We start from the raw sequence: 19,454 nt of genomic DNA, 5'->3' as shown, positions 1-19,454 counted from the left end.
GTTTCCTAGACCACTGAAGGCCGTTGGCGTCTCCACCAATGCAATGATGCCTCATACGATTCTACAGGAGGGAGCTAGCTAGCTTCTTTCTTTCTTCGATGTAAGTTCAGCTATGGCAGGAAATACTGTGTGATTAGAATCACATACTATCTAATCACACACTGTCTTTGGTTTTTAGACTTTAGCTAGGGACATGCATCTAACCTTTTAGGAAGACACTGGGAAAATAATCTTCCTTTTTAGATTGCACAGAAAGAGCAAACAAACAGTCCCTCTTAAGAGCGACAGTAGCGATGCCTCTGTGTGCAGAGAGTTTGGCTCAGAAGCAGTCTCTAGCACATCTGTGGAATGAAAGATTGAAAGACTCTCAGTTATCCTGACGTGTGGATGAGCCAGTTGGCTGCTGCCACTCATTGTCTCTTTGTTGGAGGAAAAACCCAGTTTTCCTCATGAGAATGTGTGGAAACTATCTGATATTGGCTGGCCTTTTTTTTGGGGGGGTGGGGCATAGCAGTTACGCATTAGTCTTTTAACATGCTTCCTACTAGGAAGTCATCCCTGCTTCAGATTGGGTAGGCGTTCCACACTGCCCTAAAATTCATAACTGACGTCTGGAACTGTCACCTGGTTATATAGGTAAAGTAATCCCAGCAAACAAGATAAACAAGAAATCATTGGCCTTAAATGTGAAATACCTTCTGTTCTGTATTTCAGGAGAAAACAAACACTCAAATATAAGATTGCATCTTCTGCTTCCTTATTTTATCTGCAAATTGTGTGAATCTTTTCTTCACAGAGAAGTTTTAAAATACGAATAGAGCATGTGTTTTACTTCCTGAGGACTCGGTAGAATTTCTTCAAATTGATGACAGGAGGGCATCTTCTTTCTAGTTAATTGATTACATATTCTTTCATTTAAAAAGAAAGTTGAGCTCCAACTACAAAGCAACAAAATTGCCCCCAAGAAATGTGATATGAGTATCAATCAGTGTGCCTTTCTCCCAAACAAAAGTACCTGTCATTTTCACAGAGGGCCTAAAATTTCAATCTTTAGAATTAATCTGGTTGTTTCTGTAAGAATCATGTTTAATGTAAATACATTACGTATAAGAGATAACACCTAGTTTATCAAATTGGCTAGCAAAGAGCAGGGCACTAAGAGATTCAAAGAAAGCATGAGTGTGTTTTAACTGAGAGGGATGGGGGTAAAAACAAATTTCTAGATCTTTTGACAGAGAATTGAGTGATCCAAGAATCAAAGAACTTCTGAACACTAGACACATGGAGAAGAATAAAGCAGTACTTAAAATATCTAAATGACACTAATTTTTTAATCACCCAAGCTGAGTTTCCTCCATTAGCACCAGGTTTAATGAATGGCAGTGCTGCAATGAGTCACTCATAGAACAGTGATTTCATTTATTTTCTTATCTGTTTTCCCATAAGTGGAAAGTTGTAAAGCAAGACAGTCCATTGGCCTGATAAAATTATTTCTAAGGCTGTAATTAATGACAACAGTGCTTTGGTTATGTCCACACAATATTTTTCATTTGTCAATTTTGACTGTATTGTAAGTGTTCACAGTTTAAGTTCAGAGTGTTACGGCTTAGCCTCTGTTGGATTCAGATGCTGACAGTCAAACTGATAAAAGTTACTTGATATATATTCTAAAGTTAGCAGAAACACACATATACACACAGAAATAGAGAGCTCTATTTTATTATAACAGCATTTCCAGATATGATCCAGAAAGTTTTCATTAAGAGTCTTAACTAACCATCCATTTATTCATACTTATAATAAAGACACAATGGCAACTGTGGTTGTAGCAGAATTGCTTTAATATCACACAATCTTCCTTAGGTGACCTGGCACACTTGTTATATATTAAATACATAAATAAAGTGCTGTATGTTAGATGCAAGGAATTTTCCTACACTGAGACTTCTGAAGAGTAAAGACTAAAGAAAAAGGATTTTTAAACCTTAGAACATGTTACCAAAGCTGCAAAATCTCCTTCCCCAGGGCTTTGAAAAATAGGACAGATGTCAGAGATGGCTTAGGGGTAGTGCAGCTGGACAGAATCAGTCACCTTTGCATCTCTTCCAGTTCTTGAATGTTCACAATATCCATTTGAAATATGGAAACACACAAGCCATTACTGGAACCTATTTTACAGAAATTATTTGAGTGAGGTGCTATTAGATTGAGTGCATATGTATCTTTAGAGGTTCTTATACTCCTGTATCCTTAAGTTTAATCATACAGATTATTCTAACAAATTATATCAATTAATAGTTTCATTTAGAAGTTGAAACTCATAAATCCAATTTTAATTTTCTTTCAAAATACCATAATAGTATTTCTTTGAAATACTGTAAATTTCTTTCAGTTTTTCCATTTCGGTTAAAACATCAATCTGTCAAGTAAAGTAGCTCACATACAAAAGTAAGTTATGCCTGAAAATTAGAATGGCATTTGTAAAATGAACGTAGTTCTAGGAAAGTTGTATTACATCTGTAAAGACATGATCGGATTCAATGTTAGGTTTAATATTAAACAATAATGTGACTTACATGCTTTACAGTATTCATAAGCATTCTATATTGCTGTTAACTATTTTGATTTCTCAACTCTGAAAATTGTAATAGATGTTATAATGTACTATTCCATATACTTAGTTGCATAGGAATTACCTTTTCTCCTTAAAAGATGATTGTCTTTACTGTTTTCAGGAATATGGATCTAATTGTATATAAAAGCATTTTTAAAAATAAATGCATAGAGATAGAAAAGATTAAGTCTTTGCAATCATATTGAGTGCTCCAGAAATCTTGTATATTACTTAATTATAATGACACTAAAAAACTGTTTTTAAGTGATCCTGGGAAAGTTAATTTTTAAAGATACTTTTACTTTTGTTTACTTTTCTTCCAGATGTGTTGAGATATAATGGACATCTAGCACTGTGTAAGTTTAAGGTGTACAGCATAATGATTTGATTTACATACATCATGACGTGGTTATAACAAGTTTAGTGAACATCCGTCACCTCATATACATACAAAATTAAAGATGTAGAAAATTTTTTTTCTTGTGATGGAAACTGAGTATTTCTCTTAACAAGTTTCATGTATAACATATAGCAGTTTAATTTATATTTACCATGTTGTACATTACAACTCCATCCTTATTTATCTTTTAACTGAAAGTTTGTACCTTTTGACTGCCTTCATCCCCTTCCCCTCCTCGTCCCTCTGCCTCTGGTAAACACAAATTTTCTCTCTTTTTCTATGAGCTTGTTTGTTTTTTGGATATAATTGGCCTACAAACAGTGTTAGTTCCTGTTACAGAATGTAGTAATTTGATATTTCTTTGCCTTTCAAACTGATCAAAATGATAAGTCTAGCTGTAATGTCACCATTCAAAAAGATATTACATAGTTATTGACTGTATTCCCTACACTGTACATTTCATACCTGTGACTCATTTATTTTGCATCTGAAAGTTCATACCTCTTAATCTCCCTCACCTATTTCTTTCTTTCCCTGAACCAGCTCCTCTCTGGCAACCACCTGTTTGATCTTTGTAACTATAACTCTGTTTTTGTTTTGTTACTGTTGTTTGTTTTTTTAGATTCCATATGTCAGTGAAATCATACAGTATTTGTCTATGCACTTAGCATGATACCCTCTAGGTGGATTGATGTTGTTGCAAATGGCAAGATTTCATTCTTTTTTATGGCTGAGTAATATTTCACTGTACACATCATCTTTATTCATTCGTCTATTGATGGACACTTAGGTTGCTTTCATATCTTGGCTATTGTAATTAATGATGTGATGAACATAAGGTTGCATATGTATTTTCTAATTAATGTTTTTATATTCTGGGTATTTTGATAAATATCCAGGAGTAGAATTGCTGGATCATATGTTCTATTTTTCATTTTTTGAGGACTCTGTATACTGTTTTTCATGATGGCTTCACCAATTTACATTGCCACCAACAGTGCACAAGGGTTCCCTTTTATCCATATCCTCACCAGCACTTGTTATTAGTTGTCTTTTTGATGATAACCATTCTGACAGGTGTGAGGTGATAACTTACAGTTGTTTTGATTTGCATTTCCCTGATGGTTAGTGAACTTGAGCATCTTTTCTTGTGCCTGTCAGACAGTAGTCAATCTTCTTTGGAAAAATGTCTATTCAGAACCTCCGCCCATTTTTTAATCAGGTCGTTTGTTTTTCTGATATTAAGTTGTGTGAGTTCTTTGTATATTTTGGATATTAACTTCTTATCAGAAATATCATTTGGAAATATCTTCTCCCATTCAGTAGTTGGCCTTTTGCTTTGTCGATACTTTGCTTCACTATGTAAAATCTTTTTGTTTATTTTTGCTTTTGTTTCCCTTGCCTCAAGAAACACATTAAAAAAAACATTGCTAAGACCAATGTCAAAGAGCATACTGCCTATGTTTTCTTCTATTGGTTTTATGGTTTCAGGTCTTACATTTAAGCCTTTAATCCATTTTGAATTTATTTGTGTGCATGGTGTGTGAGAGTAGTCCAGTTTGAATCTTTTGCATGTAGCTGTCTAGTTTTCTAGATAAGCCCTACTTATCGAAGCCCTGCTATATCGAAGCCCTACTTATCTCTTCCGCATTGTATATTCTTGCCTCCTTTGTCATTTATTAATTGCCCGTATAGGTGTGGGTTCATTTCTGGGCTCTCTATTCTGTTCCATTTACCTATGTATCTGTTTTTGCACCAACATCATACTGTTTCGATTACTGTAACTTTATAGTATGGTGGGAAAGTGTTAGTTTTTAAGGCAATTGTCACAAATTCTTAGAAATCATTGAATCTTAGATTTAAGTAATAGAAAATCTCCACAGGATTCAATATTCAAAAGCCAAATACTATAAGGGAACCTACCAATAGATGTAATTTTTGTAGATGAATAGACAATTACACAAAATCCCAAATGGCGTAATTTAAATTTTTGGCTTTTAAAGGCATTTTATGCTATTTGGTTTATTTTGACTATTACTTTATATACCAAATTATTTTTACTTGATTTTATATCAACCAGTAATTGATATTTCTTTAATTCCTGCCCTCTGCCTTACACTGTAAAGTGGGAGGAGAAAAACTTTTTAAAAATACTTAAAGGCCTTGTGCTTCAAGAAATATAGGTGAAACTCCGTATGTCTATACAGTTCATCAATGATAGAGGTATTTGTATTATAAAAGAAAAAAAATCAAAATGTGATATAAACAATGCCTCTGTGAGTACTTAGGACAAAGTGGGATCAATGACACCTACAGAAATCTCCCATTTATTTAGTACTTCCCAAGTCATGATTTCATTTGCTCCTTGTGACAGTCATATGATGTAGACACTATTATTATCTCAGTTTTTCAAGTGGGAAAGTCTCAGTGAGGTTAAATATTTCACTCAGGTTAAGATAACTAATAAATGGCCGATAAAAACTCTAACTCAAGAGTTTGGTCTTGAAACCTCATAACCTTTAAACTGTTTCCTATTATTTTTCATTAAGTAAACTTGATGGAGAGGCCAGAGTTTGGACTTGACTTTGAACGATTTTCCTGGATGAAAAAGAGGTTTACTTTTCAGATAATGATATAGCATACCAAGAACTCCATTGGTGGGCAAAATTTGGTGTATTTTATGGAAGCAAATGATGGCCCTGAATGAAATAGAGTATAAGTACCGAAAATAATTGTATCCAATGCTAGTTGTAAATAATGCTAATTAAGTTTCATTTAGACCGAGGACTTTGGATTTGTTGTGGCCAGCCACTGAGAACGGTTTTAATTTTGAAATTAATCATTGGGTGAAAATGGTATTTGTAAAGCCTAATCTGAGAATGCATTGATGGTGGCAAAGGTAACTTCTCACATATCAAAGAAAATTCAATTGCTAAAACTTCATTCAACCACTGCATATTAAACACCTGTTTATCCTGTGTAGATGTTTGTTTCCCAGGCAGAGACAGAAGAAAGTTTATGAAAGAGCGTGTGTGAAATGCATCTCAGTATGTTCATCGAATGACATAAATAACAACGGTAGTGTGACAAGTATACGAGAGTCATGAGAAATAATGGTGGAAGGTGTGTCTAAGAGAGATGAATTCTGAACAACTTTTGAAGGACCCTGTATGCCTTAGGCTTCACTGTTAGTGGGACCACTGTGGAGACCCTGGGGAGAAGCTCAGCAGGGCTGGAGGCAGAAGCTGCAGTGAGAAGGGAATGGAAATGCAGCAGGTGCACTTAATATTCTGAAGACATTTAACAGCTTAAAGAAAAGTAGGAAAGAAGGGATACCACCTCAAAGAAAGTTTAATCAGCAAAAGTGACTTTATTCTTGCATGTAGGTTAAAAACATTTGAATGAGATTGCAGACAGGAGTTAGAACCATCAGAAAAATGAAAATGGGAAATACAGCCAAGCAGCAAATCTTGATCAAACAAAACCCCAGAAGTGGAATGTGATAGAGTGTAAGGTGGGGAGGTTAACTTTGGTGGTGGGGGGGGTAGGATTGATGCTAGTCCTGCTAGAATATGATGATAAAGTGACGAGTGCAGATATTTGACTGTATTTGTCATTATAGAAGAAAAAGCTCCACTCTTTCCAAAATTGGCTATCACAGTTATCTTTAGTCAGAAGACATTTGATGAGGCTTATGTCTTCCCTTACCACTTTTGAATGAACAGAGTAAGAGGTGGACTCTGTAAAAAGATTTTGCACATTCAAGAACATACAGATAATCATGCTATCCTTGCATTATCCTAAAGGCTTATTTGTAAAATGAGGTTCAGTTTAAGAAATGAAGGCTATTTCAACTAATTGGGTAAGACTTTTAAAAAATTTAAAAATATAAATACTATTCTCCTGTGTTTATATATTTTAAATCCTTCTAATGATAGTTTTTCTTTCTGATAAGCAGTTTATTACAATTAATTTCCTTTCTTATAATCAGTTAGTTTAAATTATTTTAAATTCTGCTACCTTACTCAGGTTACCTAAAATTAGATTTCAGGGACTGTGTATGTTTCCCAAATAGCATTACTGACAAGTGAAGTGATATTCTTACTAGGACTACCACCCTTGCTAAAATGTTAAGAGTCTTTGTACAATTTTGAAATTTCTCATACGCTACCCTGTCATCCAAGCCCCTCTCCCATGTTCCCCCAAATCCTCATGATTTAGCAACTGAAGAGGTAATTTTCAGTGTATCAGAGCCTTCGACTCAGCTCCTTGCTGTCTCTAGATTATGATTTCAGGTTGTGAAGTGTTTTGAATGCCTGAAAGTCTTTGTGAAATGAATCCTTTAATACAACTTTGATATATTCTGAGGGATTCATGTAGCCTCCATCACACGCCTCTCCTTGTCACACAGGTAGAGAGGTAGAAGTCGTGACCAGACTGAGTCTTCTATTTTCAGGGTGGACTAAAGCAACCACATGGGATATACACACAGTTACTTCAAAAATGTTCTTTGGAAATCAAGGATAGATTATTCCCCAAAGCAGTAGTATGCTGTGTACCCATATTGCCTGGTTTCAGCCAAGAATTTCAGTTGAAGCAAGCATCACTATTCCTTCCACTGCTCCAACTCTGTCCCCATTTTCAAGAAACAGCAACAACAAAATACTAGTTTTAGCAATTTTCCAACTAAAATATACCACAATGGTCAAAGAGTTTAAGATATTGATTATGTCAGTTTTGAGGTTAATTCCCAAGGCCTGGTGCAAACTCTTTAGTTATTCTACGAATAATTTCTGTCACTTGCTCCAGAGTACCTTGTAAATTATTATTGTCTTAACATGCTTTAATATGAACGTTTGGGAAGAACTGTTGCAAGTACAATCCATCAAGCCAATCGCCAGCTGTCTTACCAGTTACCCAGCAATGACAGAAACTAAGACAAGAGTGTATCGAAGATAGAGAAGACACTGGTAGCTAGTCTACAACGAAACTGATTAACTCTTTCATTCTTCTAAACAAATTTATCTTTCATTCCTATGTGTTACTGCTAGGAAGAATCTAATAGTTCTGTATATTGTCTTTCAGAAATCCAAATATTTTTACCTCTTTTCACAACATTTGTAAGTAGCTGAGTCCTTATTAACAGATAAACATTTCACTCCTTCTGTTATGTTCATCAGTTACCTGACAATCTTAGAAACTAAAGCTCAGACTTGTATTTAAGTCAACACATCTATGACTTTTTACAAAATCTTGTTTTATAGAACTACGGAGTCGTTTTTGGTATCTGGCTCAAAATTTCTAAAATCTCCTGGGTTTATGAAGTGTTCTTTCCTTGGGTTGTTCTTAGAATCTTTACAGAGAGATATAAATATATCTGATCTAAACACTACTTTGCAATTTATGCAAAGATGCATGTTTTCAAATTACAAGCATCAGCCAATTAATTTAAAAACAACAAAAATATTTTGTGATTATTCGTCGTAACTTTTCAGAACTGTATTAGCTTATAAATTATAAAAATGATTTATATTTTAAAAATTTATTTTAAAATGCATTTATATTAATCTTACAAATATAATATTCAATTGGTAGAAACGCTCCAAGTTTCACTTTTATTCCTATAAATTGGATTTAAATTTATGTATTTGTGCTTTAATTATGTGTGTGTGTGTATATATATATATGGAAAAATGTATTTTAAAAATGTTGACACAAGTTAGAGACATGTTACAGTAAAATGAGTCGTGCATTTGGAGTGACAGGTGTTTGACAAAACTAATACCCTTGTACAGCAATAATTGTGTAAATACACATGAAAAAATACAGGGAAACCTATTAGTGGTAACACTTCGTAGTGAAGCTACATCATAAAAATGTGTTTATATCCCCAAAATAGAATGGTTGAAAACTGTTTTAGCATCAGATAAAATCACATACAGCTATACTTCATATTTGAAAAGGGATTCAAAAAACATATCTTTAAGCAATGCCAGTGTTTCTGTTTTGCTTGTATTTTTGTCTTCTTTTTGCCTTGTTTTTTTAGTTCTATAATATCACCATCTTCTACAATTCTGATAATTTTGCATATCTTAGAATCTGTTAGATTAGCCTTTTCATTATTGTTATTGTTTTGCCTCAACTAAGCAATGAAAGTAAAGCATACATTTTTTGTGCTTTTTTTTTTTCCTTTTGGAGACTTGCAGCAGAGGAAGTTAGGAGCTTTAAGTGCTTAGCAAAAGGCATCTCACCTTTTTAGAACATTCTCTACTTAACTATGAAACAGCAGTCACTTACTCAGTGCTTACCAGGAATGATGCTAAGAGCTTTTGCTGTAATCCTTATAATAATGTGGTGAAACACAGAGAAGGTACATAACTTACCCAAGTTACTCAGTTTATAATTGATGGGACCAGTTTATAGGGTATTTGACCAAAGAATCTGGCTCCAGGACCGTCAACTCCACCACGCTGTATTTATTTGCATGATTAACATCCGTTGAACTCCTACTCTGAGCCTCCATCTTACAGTGCTCAGTGCTTTGCCATTAATAACGTTTGACCTTCACAGCAACCCATCTAGGTGGAGTCAGTTGATAGTTCTCTTTACAGATGAGAAAACTCATGCTAAGTTGGTTAAGGTCCCATAGGTGTTGATAAAACTGTGTTTAAATCCTGAGTGTGACTTGAGTGTAGAATCTGGGCTGTTGGCAATAATCAGGGTCAGATTAATACATGCCTGTTGTCCTATAGTATGACTGCACTTGGGACTTGGGAAAGCTAAGCAAGATTAAGGATCATTATGGGGAATTTAGAGAGTGCCGACAAAACAAGTATAGATAGGATTTGGGAATTAGCAATCTGAAATTCAGATGTAACAATATACAGTTTGGATGTTTGATAAAGATTTGGAATTGGTGAACTTCAAGAAAAGACTTGTGTTCCAAGTTAAGTACATCTGTAAAAACACAAGGGGTGATTATGAAAGTGCAGTGACCACCAGGGGCTGAACTCAGTGTGGATGTCATGTTCATCATTGCCTCCCCACTCTTTAGCAAATTCTGTGACATGATAGTTACTCAGTAAATATTTTTGAACAAAATAATCCACATATAAGTAAGTAGAAAACTAGCTGTTCTTCAAATTCCTAAAGGTTAGATGAAAAATAAAATAACTTTAATGTGGACAGCTTCATGTGAATTCCACTAAAACTTTTTTGTTCATGTCTCCTGATACAGTTCTAAAAAGAGCCCTGCTAAGAAGCTGCCGTTATTCATATTTCACAATGAGGAGATTGAGACTTACGGGGTTTAAGTACCTTGCCCACTTATCTAAGGATAAGAGATAGAACAATGACTCAAACCAACCTTTAGTTTTTCCGTCCAGGCTTCTTTAAGGAATGAAAGTCTCTTTAGGCTGAAAGAATACTTGTGTTTTTTAATGCATGATTTGGAAAAATACACGTTATTTTATTTCTTATGCAACTGTTAAAAATTCCTCTTTTTTTTTTTTTTAATCACATAGACTGATTTTGATGTCTCTGAGAATCAGAGCTGCCCTCTGGAATTATTTTCCATTGTTTTGTTTTGTAAATTATGCTAGTAATTTCGCTCGCTTAACAGTTCCAGTGTTGAAAAACATGGAGCTAACCCATATCACTGTGTTCCTTTTTACATTTTTTCTAGGTCCTGAGGAGGTAGAAATCAAGTGCCCCTTGAATCACATCGCTTGCCTTGGTGCCAACCAATGTGTTCATTTATCCCAACTATGTAATGGTGCCCCGGACTGCTCAGACGGGTCTGATGAAGGTGCACATTGCCGTGGTGAGTCCGTTTATGAAACAGTATAATGAAAATACTGAATTTTTCATAATTTTAATGAAAATTCAAAGAGAATCTATAACCTGTCTTTTCTTTCAACCACAGCCTTATCAGTTATTGAGAATGCATGCATTTTATTGCCAGAAACACTCAATATGCATTTCAAAGCTGTGACTATTGTGCTTCATTGAAAAATGCTGTTAGATTGAAAAAAACAACACACATTTAGACTTTGAAGTTGGGCGCTTAAACAATTATATGTTTCATAGAAAAGAGTAGTTTTGAACAAAGAACAAATGAGAAGTCTTTGTCACAGCAGATTGATACCACACGTATAAAACTTGTTTCTTTGAACCTTTGCTTAAACAGAGAATATTTGAAGTAAAACCTCTTCAAATATTTTAACAGAAAGTATCACAGGAAATTTTCCCTAAATATTATTTCCATGAAGTTATACTATTAACTTTCTTGTAATTTTCTTTCTTTGTAAAAATCTACATTCTGTAGCAGTCAAGGGTATACCTATATACTAATGATAGGAGTGACTAAATCTCAAAATTAATAAAAAGTCAATTGGGGGGGAACTGGTACATTCTAATAGAACTGGTTGGGAATGAGGATAAATTGGTAGACAAAGAAATAAGAACAAGCTGAGGATTAAGGTAAGGATCCCGATTTGGAAACAGAATCAAGGTTTCAGTCAAGTGAGTCAGTCTTCAGGATGGAGCCTGGAAAGAAACCACTGAATCAGAAGTTTCTAACTCAGATTCTAGCACGTTGAGTGTAACACAAAGGATATTTATTGAATCTGTTAAAGGCTACTCTGTCCTTCATGTTTGGGTCAGTAAGACAACAAAGAGTAGAAGGAACTGTAGAAAACTGGAGATGTGTGTCCGGTGTCTGGACAGATTTACACAGACTAATTGCTTCCGTGTGGAAAAGGTCCTAGATCAACAAAAGTTTGGTTTTCAAAATGTGCTCCACATCTGTTTGTGTTAAAAGTGTTCAACGTCAGCTACAACTTTTTAAACATTGTAGGTCAGCCATGTATAGGTCTAACAAAACTTGTCTGGAGGCCTGACAGGGCTTGCCAGCTGCCATCTCCCACATCTGGGCTGAAGTAAACTAGATTCAAAATCAGAGATGGAGAGATATATTAGAAAAAGAATAAATCTTAGTTTAGAAAGGTAATCAAAATTGGTAAGGATATGAGAGCACCTAGATCAAATGGGTCTCTAGATCTTTTCCCATTTCTAGAGGGATGTCCAATTTCTCTGGCTCTGTGGACAGATTCAGGCCAAGAAATTAAAGATCTTCTTTCTTTGGCAAAGTGTCCTTTCTTAGTCTTGAACTCTGACAGGGTCACAAAAGGAGCCAGTGGATTCTTAGTTTCAGTTATGAATACATGTGTAATAATAATTTTTATGAGATTGTATTTTTATTTAAGGGCTTTGTGATATAGTTTCTTTTTTATAATTGTATATTTTTAAAAATGACATTAACAGAAAGTAAATTAGTGAATTATAAAGTCGTAGGAATTAAAGAGTTTAATTTTCTTGTCAAAAGTTAATTATATTTTCTTGAGGCTTATTCTATTCACTCTACTTATAAGTCAGACTTCTTACTACATTTCAAACAAATTTTCAGATTGACATGTGTGACTAAGCTTCTAAAGGAGTGAAATCATCACGTTGCCAAATACTTCCTCAGAGGTGGTTATAAAAATTTGAGTATCTTCAACATGTTTCAGTGCTGTGCATCATGTGAAAATATCTGAGTTCTCTAAAAAATATTCAAAGTTTTAATGTAATAGATGAGGAGATATGTTAATAGCAAAACAGTGGATTTAACTAATAACAAAATATCTGAACAAAAATAAAATGCTACCACATTTATGTTGATTTTTGGAAAGATAGCATATAGTTTAGGCTGAGATTTAGAATATATAGCTGTTTATGCTTCCATCTTTTTTCCCATTCTAATTCAGGTTTCCAGCTGTTCCAAGTTTAGTATCTTTATCACAAGTGACAGCCTTTTTTTCTTTCTTAATTTGCCGGTAGGAGGCTGGTTGCACCACTTTGGTGTTTGTAATATTTCTAAATTTCACCAAATAAAGTGTTTTAAAAGACCTAAATTTATGAGGACCAGTGGTGGGTTTAGAAATAAGAAGTTTATTTGGATCTCTGTTACTTAGTAGAAGGTTTTTCACCTGATTCTGTGGCCTTGCACAACTACATAGAATGGTAGGACCAGGATAACTGGAAAGGTATAGCAATTCCAGAATCAGTAGTTCAATAAGATATTTCTGCAGTGAGGGAAAAAAAAAATTAGAAATGTCTTTGCTAGTTGGCCTGATAGAGTACCCCAGACATATGGACAAAATACAGATCTTTGGGGCAACATCAGATTTATCACATACATATGGTTTCTGTTTAAATGAGAGAAGATGACTGATTGTAGACAAAAACATGTCATGGGAACTGAGTGTACTTTCTCACCTTCACCCTTCCTCCTTCCTGATTTTGGGTCGCACTCAATGAAAAAAATGTATTCTGAAGAGTTAATTAGGCACCAGCCCTGTTAAGTTTCTAAGGACTTTTTCCATCTACTATAGACATATAAAGAAAGAAACCAGATTAATTCAAACATTGCATTGATTTTTAGAAATGCTTTTCTTTGCAGACCAATTCTGTCTAAATCACTTCTCTTTCCATTGCTTCCTTTTTTGTTGTGTGCTAAGCACATACTCTAATTATACACGAAGCCTAAGATGTGATTCGAAGATGGATATGTTTTCTTTTTTCTAAGAAAAGATCCAAAGTACATTTGGTGATACATTTGTATCCTTCATGAAAATTAATCAGGAGAAAAGTTTTAACATTTCAGAGGTGATATTTTGGTCTTGGGAATGCTTTTGTGTCAACTGAATTGTTTTCTGAATGGTTTCCTAGAAAAATCAATTTCTTCTTGGTGAAGATAATGAAAAGATATCTATAATTAATGATTTTCTATAACACTGATATTTTAATCTCCATAATTTAGCTTCATTTTGAAGAAAGAATAATGGATTTTAGTATATGAGTGTACTCATATATAAGAATGTGCTTGTAAAAATTTTACAATTGGAATGTTCACAATCACCACATTGTATTTTAGAAAACGTTGTCTCTTCCTAAGTAGTATTTCGTATTTGTGGTAATATCATTATATCTAAATTGCTTGAGTGATGAAAACATGGTGTATATGGTATAAGATCTCTTAATATGGGACACTTCCACAAAAATGCAACTGTATAAAGAATGCTGGAAGAAATGAACAAATTTAGCTAGAAGAGACCAGATGGACTGTGATGTATCAAAACGCTATTTTAATATTCGACATTCTTAAGATAATTCATTATGTTAACATTTAAAGTAGCTATGAATAAGAGAATCCCTCTTTCTATTCACAACCCTAGTTGGATTACATTTGTAGTGCAAAATGGTCACATATTTAAATTTTCAGGGGACTGACAGTCTGGCACTATCTGCTCTTACTCTGTTAAAAGAATAGAGAAACTCTTAACAATCACTGTGAAAAAGGATTCTGTCTTCTGTGGCCTTAGAAAAACTGATTGTATAATCTGTGTGATTGATTTTCCAGCAAGCATCCCAATGTCCTTTTACATTTAAGGGGATAAAGGATGTGAAGAGTTTATGAAAGCTGACTAGAGAATGAAACTCTGACATCTGAATAGCTCCCCACCCAAACACACAAATATGTATACACAAACACACACACTGTTGTTCTCTGGTTACTCTTCTTCTATTTTAAACCTGTTCCTACATAATTCTGAGTGTGTAATTTATTCAGTTGGTGTACTTGATCAGGAACCTAAAGAAAAATAAGATTCTCTTACGTTCATCTGACTCTTTGAAATAATGCATATTAAGAAATTTTTAAAAATCCCATTTGATTATTCTGTTTTACTTGCCAATTGGAATATAGTTTTCCTTATATATGCAATTACATTTTTCTCTATCCACAATCTGTTCTAATGTATTTATTTTAGATTTCAGTAATTCTGGCATATTTATTCTAATGTATTTATTTTAGATGCCAATTTATGATATTTTAAATTGTATATATATATTTTTCTTTTTATTACTATTTATAAAACTAAATTCTTATGAGAAAATGCCCCCCCAAAAAAACCCCTAGAGATAATTTACGAATTATAGGCTTTCTCAAAATAAGCCAAGGTAAATGGCAACCTTTACTATGTAGAATGATTCACCATACAAAAATTAGTAACCCTTAATACTTCTTGCGTCTTTTATAGTCCAAGTATTTCAAAAAGGAATTAATCTAGTCCAATCAATTGGATTTAACTAATGGATTTGACAAAATTAGATTTAATAAATCAAATTAAATAATTAGGAATTAATTCTTAACTCAAATTCAGGACTCCATTTTTTTCATTCTTCCAGAAAGGAAATATTTTATCTTGTGGTGCTTTGTTAGCCATTGCAACACTGATTTCAGAGTAGCATAAAATAGCTTGTAGCTACAAGAAAGCAAGGAGGGAAAGGAGTTGGTGGATCTGATTAAGAAGACAAGTGAATTTGGAGCAAGTACTTTATTGCTGTTTTTACTTTCACTTTTTTGTATGAATGGAACTTGTCCTATCCCCATTTTAAAAGTCCCCATTGAAAAGTACTGACAATCTCTTCCTAAATTAAAATGAAATTATCAGGGTGCAGAATGGGAAAATAAGGTTTTGGAGAAGGGGTAAATTGCAGGCAATGTTACACAAAGTGTATCTGTCAGCAACATAAAGCTTAAAGTCATGGAGGGAAACTTTACAGTGTGCACTCAAGTCATTAGAAGCATCAGTAAGCCTAGAGCTAGTAAAGAAGCCCCTGGAGTTAGCCAGGAGGACCTGGGTGTGCACTCAGACCACCGTGGGTTACTAACGCTCTGTGACCCGAGACAGATCCTGCTGTATTCTCTTCTCTGTGTTGGGTCATGTTAAGGTGATCGAATTGGTCTCAAATCTCTCCCCCGGGTAAGCATATTCTCTCAAAGAGATTAGTTTCAGTAATTGAGTTAGTTTAGTGAAAGGCTATGACCGTTAATACTAGTGGGTTTCAGGGCCAAATTAATGCTTCTAAGAAGCAAAGCAACAATTCCCAGAAAGAACAGGTCTCCTACAAGTGTGCAGTCTGCTTGCAGGACTAGTGTAGATGTTGTTTATGTTGACAGATGACACCTATATGAAATTAGGAAAGTGTACTTCCTGAAGACTATTCAAATTATATATATGTATATATGTGTACGTACATACACACATCCATGCATAGCTACACGTAGCTATCTACATAAGAACGTATATTCATTTTTTGGAGTCTTAATTTTATAAGTTCTGTTTAATTGGAAAGATATTTGACTTTTTAATACTGATTTATCTGATATAAACTAATACCGCTAAAGAGAATTGGATTTCAAGTTTCAGCTGTTCGTTTGAATGTGTTGACTTCTAGAGACAGTTAACCGAATACCATAGGAAAAGGGTGACTAAGTAATTTGGCTCTGTGTCATAGCTCAGCGTTCAAAAAGATAATCTTAGATAGTTAATTGGAAGTGAACCTTATTGTAGTGGGTTTACGTCATTGAGTAATATGAATATTCTACTAACTAGTGTTATTTGTATAACTCTCCCCCAAACAGAAGAATGATTATAGAAACAAGAAAATTCTGTTAATGTAGGAAAAAAATGGTTCATGGAAATACAACTTAAAATGATCTAACATTGAAGAATCTAACTTTAAAAAAGAGGTACTTTTTATTAACACATAATCTCAAATTCTGTACTTATCTCTCTTCTTCATACATAGTGGTTTAAGACTAACTTATAATAGTTTAATATTTTTGTCCCAGTGTTTTCTGTGGTGAAAATCATGGTGCATTATTGACCTTCAATTGTTGAATGGTACTATTTTCAGGTGATTTTTATTATAAATAGATGCAAGTCAAAACCGTGGATCCACAACTCACACTCTGTATAGAATATTTACTGTTTGTTTGCCTAATGTCTGTCTGTAGGAGAAGACGTAGCAATTGCTTTGATCTAGAGCTTTATTCCTTGGTTCAAACAACTCCTATTATGCTTGTTCCTCAGACATACCAACCTTTTAGATAGAAGGCCTGTGTGAAACCATATAAAGCCAGAGGTTCAGTAGCTTCTCCCCAGAAGAAGAGTTGTTAATAACGTCACCACTTTTGAAATTGTTCACCGATGCGAATATTAATAGGCACTGGGGCTCATTATTTATCTGGATCTTTCCTTCACTCTCCTCTTCTGATATGATGGAAGACAAAGAATAGTTTGTAAGAAATAGTAAAGGGTGTGAGGCCAAAATGAAGATTATAAAATGTGCCAGTAGAAACACAGTGAAGTTTTCTCTATATTCAGTTCATACGTTAACTTCAGCAAATGTTTACTGAGCACTGACAGTACTCTGGACACTAAGCACTAGGGATGTAGAAAATCCTATTTTCTGCCTCTATGGAATTCACATGTCTCAATGGAGGAAAGAAAAATTGCTGAGGAAGAATAAAGTAAGAAGTATCGAATTCTACTTGAGGGGAGGCAGGAGAATTTCCCAGGAGAGCTGATAGTTGATATGTGTCTTACCCTGAGTTGAGTACGCAAATGAGGGAAGGCAGAACATATCAAAAATAGAGAACTGTATGTACAGAGGCACAAGTCAATAAGAAAGCATTTTGTACGCTCAAGAGAGCTCTGTGTTTATTTGGTAAGTTTGAGGTATATAGGGTGAGGAGTGGAGAGAGATGAGTTTGAAGCTGAAAAAATACTTGGTATTAGACATGGAGTGGTTATGTTAGAATAAGGATGCAGTATGACTCACTTTAAGTGCATTTTAATTGCATTGCATACAACTGTCAAGAGAAAGAGAGTGAAAAATGATACTAGGATATATTCTCAGTAATATTGTATGGATGTTATATGTTGTTTTTTCACCATTAAGTGTACAAAGACTAGAATTGTTGCTTATGTAGACCAGGTTATATATTCCTAGAAGGTAAAGACGCATTATTGTAATCATAAAACTTTGAGCTAAGCAGTCGTCTGTCCCTTCACATGCATCATTTCACAAAGCAAGGGATGTTGATTGCTTTCCTTTAATGTGTCACTTGGATGTAGGTCATGTAAGCAGAAGTCAAAATAGATGGCACGGGGTGGGGGACATATTAAGTGAATTCTTTTTTAAAAAAGAATTAGGTACTGGGAAAGTGTATTTACTATATTAAGTCACCAGAATCCCATCTTTAGTAAGATTACTAAAATACTACCTTAGTTGATGCCTAAATTTTACCCTCTTGTACATTCACTTTGGGAAATATATGACTGTTTCAGTTAAAATTATTCACAAGTATGAAGTATAACCAACTGTCACTCAGCTATGTACTCAGCCTCCAAAGTGAAGCCAAATCCCCAATGATTCATTATTTGGTTTTTGACACTAGCAGCTTGAAATTTTAAAAAGTAAGGAATTAAAGCAGTTAGCTAAGGTTGAATGGCATTCCCAGGAGTCACACAGAAAAACAGTTTGAGAGTAAAGTTTAAATACTGTGACCTTGACTTTCCATTCGCCCGTTTTGACTACTGGACCTTAACGTATCAAGTTGGAGGTATGCATAAAGTTGTTAGGCTTCAGCATGCTTACCGACCTGTTCTTAAAGCAGCAGGATGGCTTGTAGGAAAGCTACTGAAAACCGCTTTTGAACAACTGCCGTGTTCCCTGTCAGTTTTATTAATTGATTAAGCAGGAAAAAGTATACTGAGTGAACAACAAACTGAAAAATTATGTAAGAAGCTTGCAGAATTCAATGTCTCAATTTGACTATTAGTGCTTTCATTTGATGAGAGAGGGATGTGGAGAGAAAATGGAGAAACTTATTTGAACTCTTGAAAGTGGAGTGGCACTGATGCATGAAAAACGGATGTGGGGCCTGAGAAGGGCCGCGTCCCAGGCTTCATTTGAGCCCCTGCGATGTGCCCCGCCAAGTGTGGGTCCTTGGCTTCGTGCAGGGATGAATTCAGGAGCGAGCCACAGTTGAGTAAAGGTAGATTTATTTAGAGAGATACATTGAAAGGCAAGAGAAAGGCCATAAGGTGAGGGGGTTGGATGCTCAGATTAGAGTAAAAGTAGTTACACACTCCATAGACAGAGTGTGGGCCATCTCTGAATGGAGAGAGAGAGAGGCCCTGAGGGGCAGTGTTGCTCGTTTTAATGGGCTTTTGTGGCTTCATATGCAAATAAGTGGAAGGACCAGTCTAACTAGCCTGGGGAAGGGGCTGGGATTCCCAGGAAGTTGGCCATTTCCCACTCTTTGACCTTTTGTGGCTAGCCTTGGGACTGCCATGGTGCCTGTGGGCATGTTATTCACCATGCTGATATATTACAATGAGCTTATAATGAAGCTCAAGGTCTACTAGAAGTTAAATCTCCCACCTCCTGTCCCAGCACTAGTAACAATAGGAAGTTATGTAAAAAAAAATCTAGGCATTCAACTTTCATAAGGGAAACTGGAAGGAATAATGAGAGACTTCTCAG

General features: G+C 34.8%; 2 protein-coding genes across 2 annotated transcripts in view; both read left to right on the top strand.

Moving 5' to 3' along the window:
• LOC140696350 (low-density lipoprotein receptor-related protein 1B-like) overlaps nt 1-11,038 on the top strand; it is a 664,806-nt gene extending 653,768 nt beyond the window's left edge. The window contains exon 11 of the mRNA XM_072960911.1: nt 10,699-11,038. Within this exon, the coding sequence (XP_072817012.1) occupies nt 10,699-10,862 (164 nt within the window). The 3' untranslated portion in view covers nt 10,863-11,038. The remainder of the gene's footprint in view (nt 1-10,698) is intronic.
• Nucleotides 10,776-19,454, top strand: part of LOC140696539 (low-density lipoprotein receptor-related protein 1B-like) — a 305,131-nt gene continuing 296,452 nt past the window's right edge. Inside the window, exon 1 of the mRNA XM_072962067.1 lies at nt 10,776-10,836. The gene's annotated coding sequence lies outside the window, so the exon portion shown is untranslated. The remainder of the gene's footprint in view (nt 10,837-19,454) is intronic.

This window comes from Vicugna pacos, chromosome 5 (genome assembly GCF_048564905.1).
Source record: "Vicugna pacos chromosome 5, VicPac4, whole genome shotgun sequence".
Taxonomy (NCBI): domain Eukaryota; kingdom Metazoa; phylum Chordata; class Mammalia; order Artiodactyla; family Camelidae; genus Vicugna; species Vicugna pacos.
The sequence above is the reverse complement of the archived record's forward strand: the minus strand, read 5'-3'. Positions and strand labels throughout refer to the sequence as shown.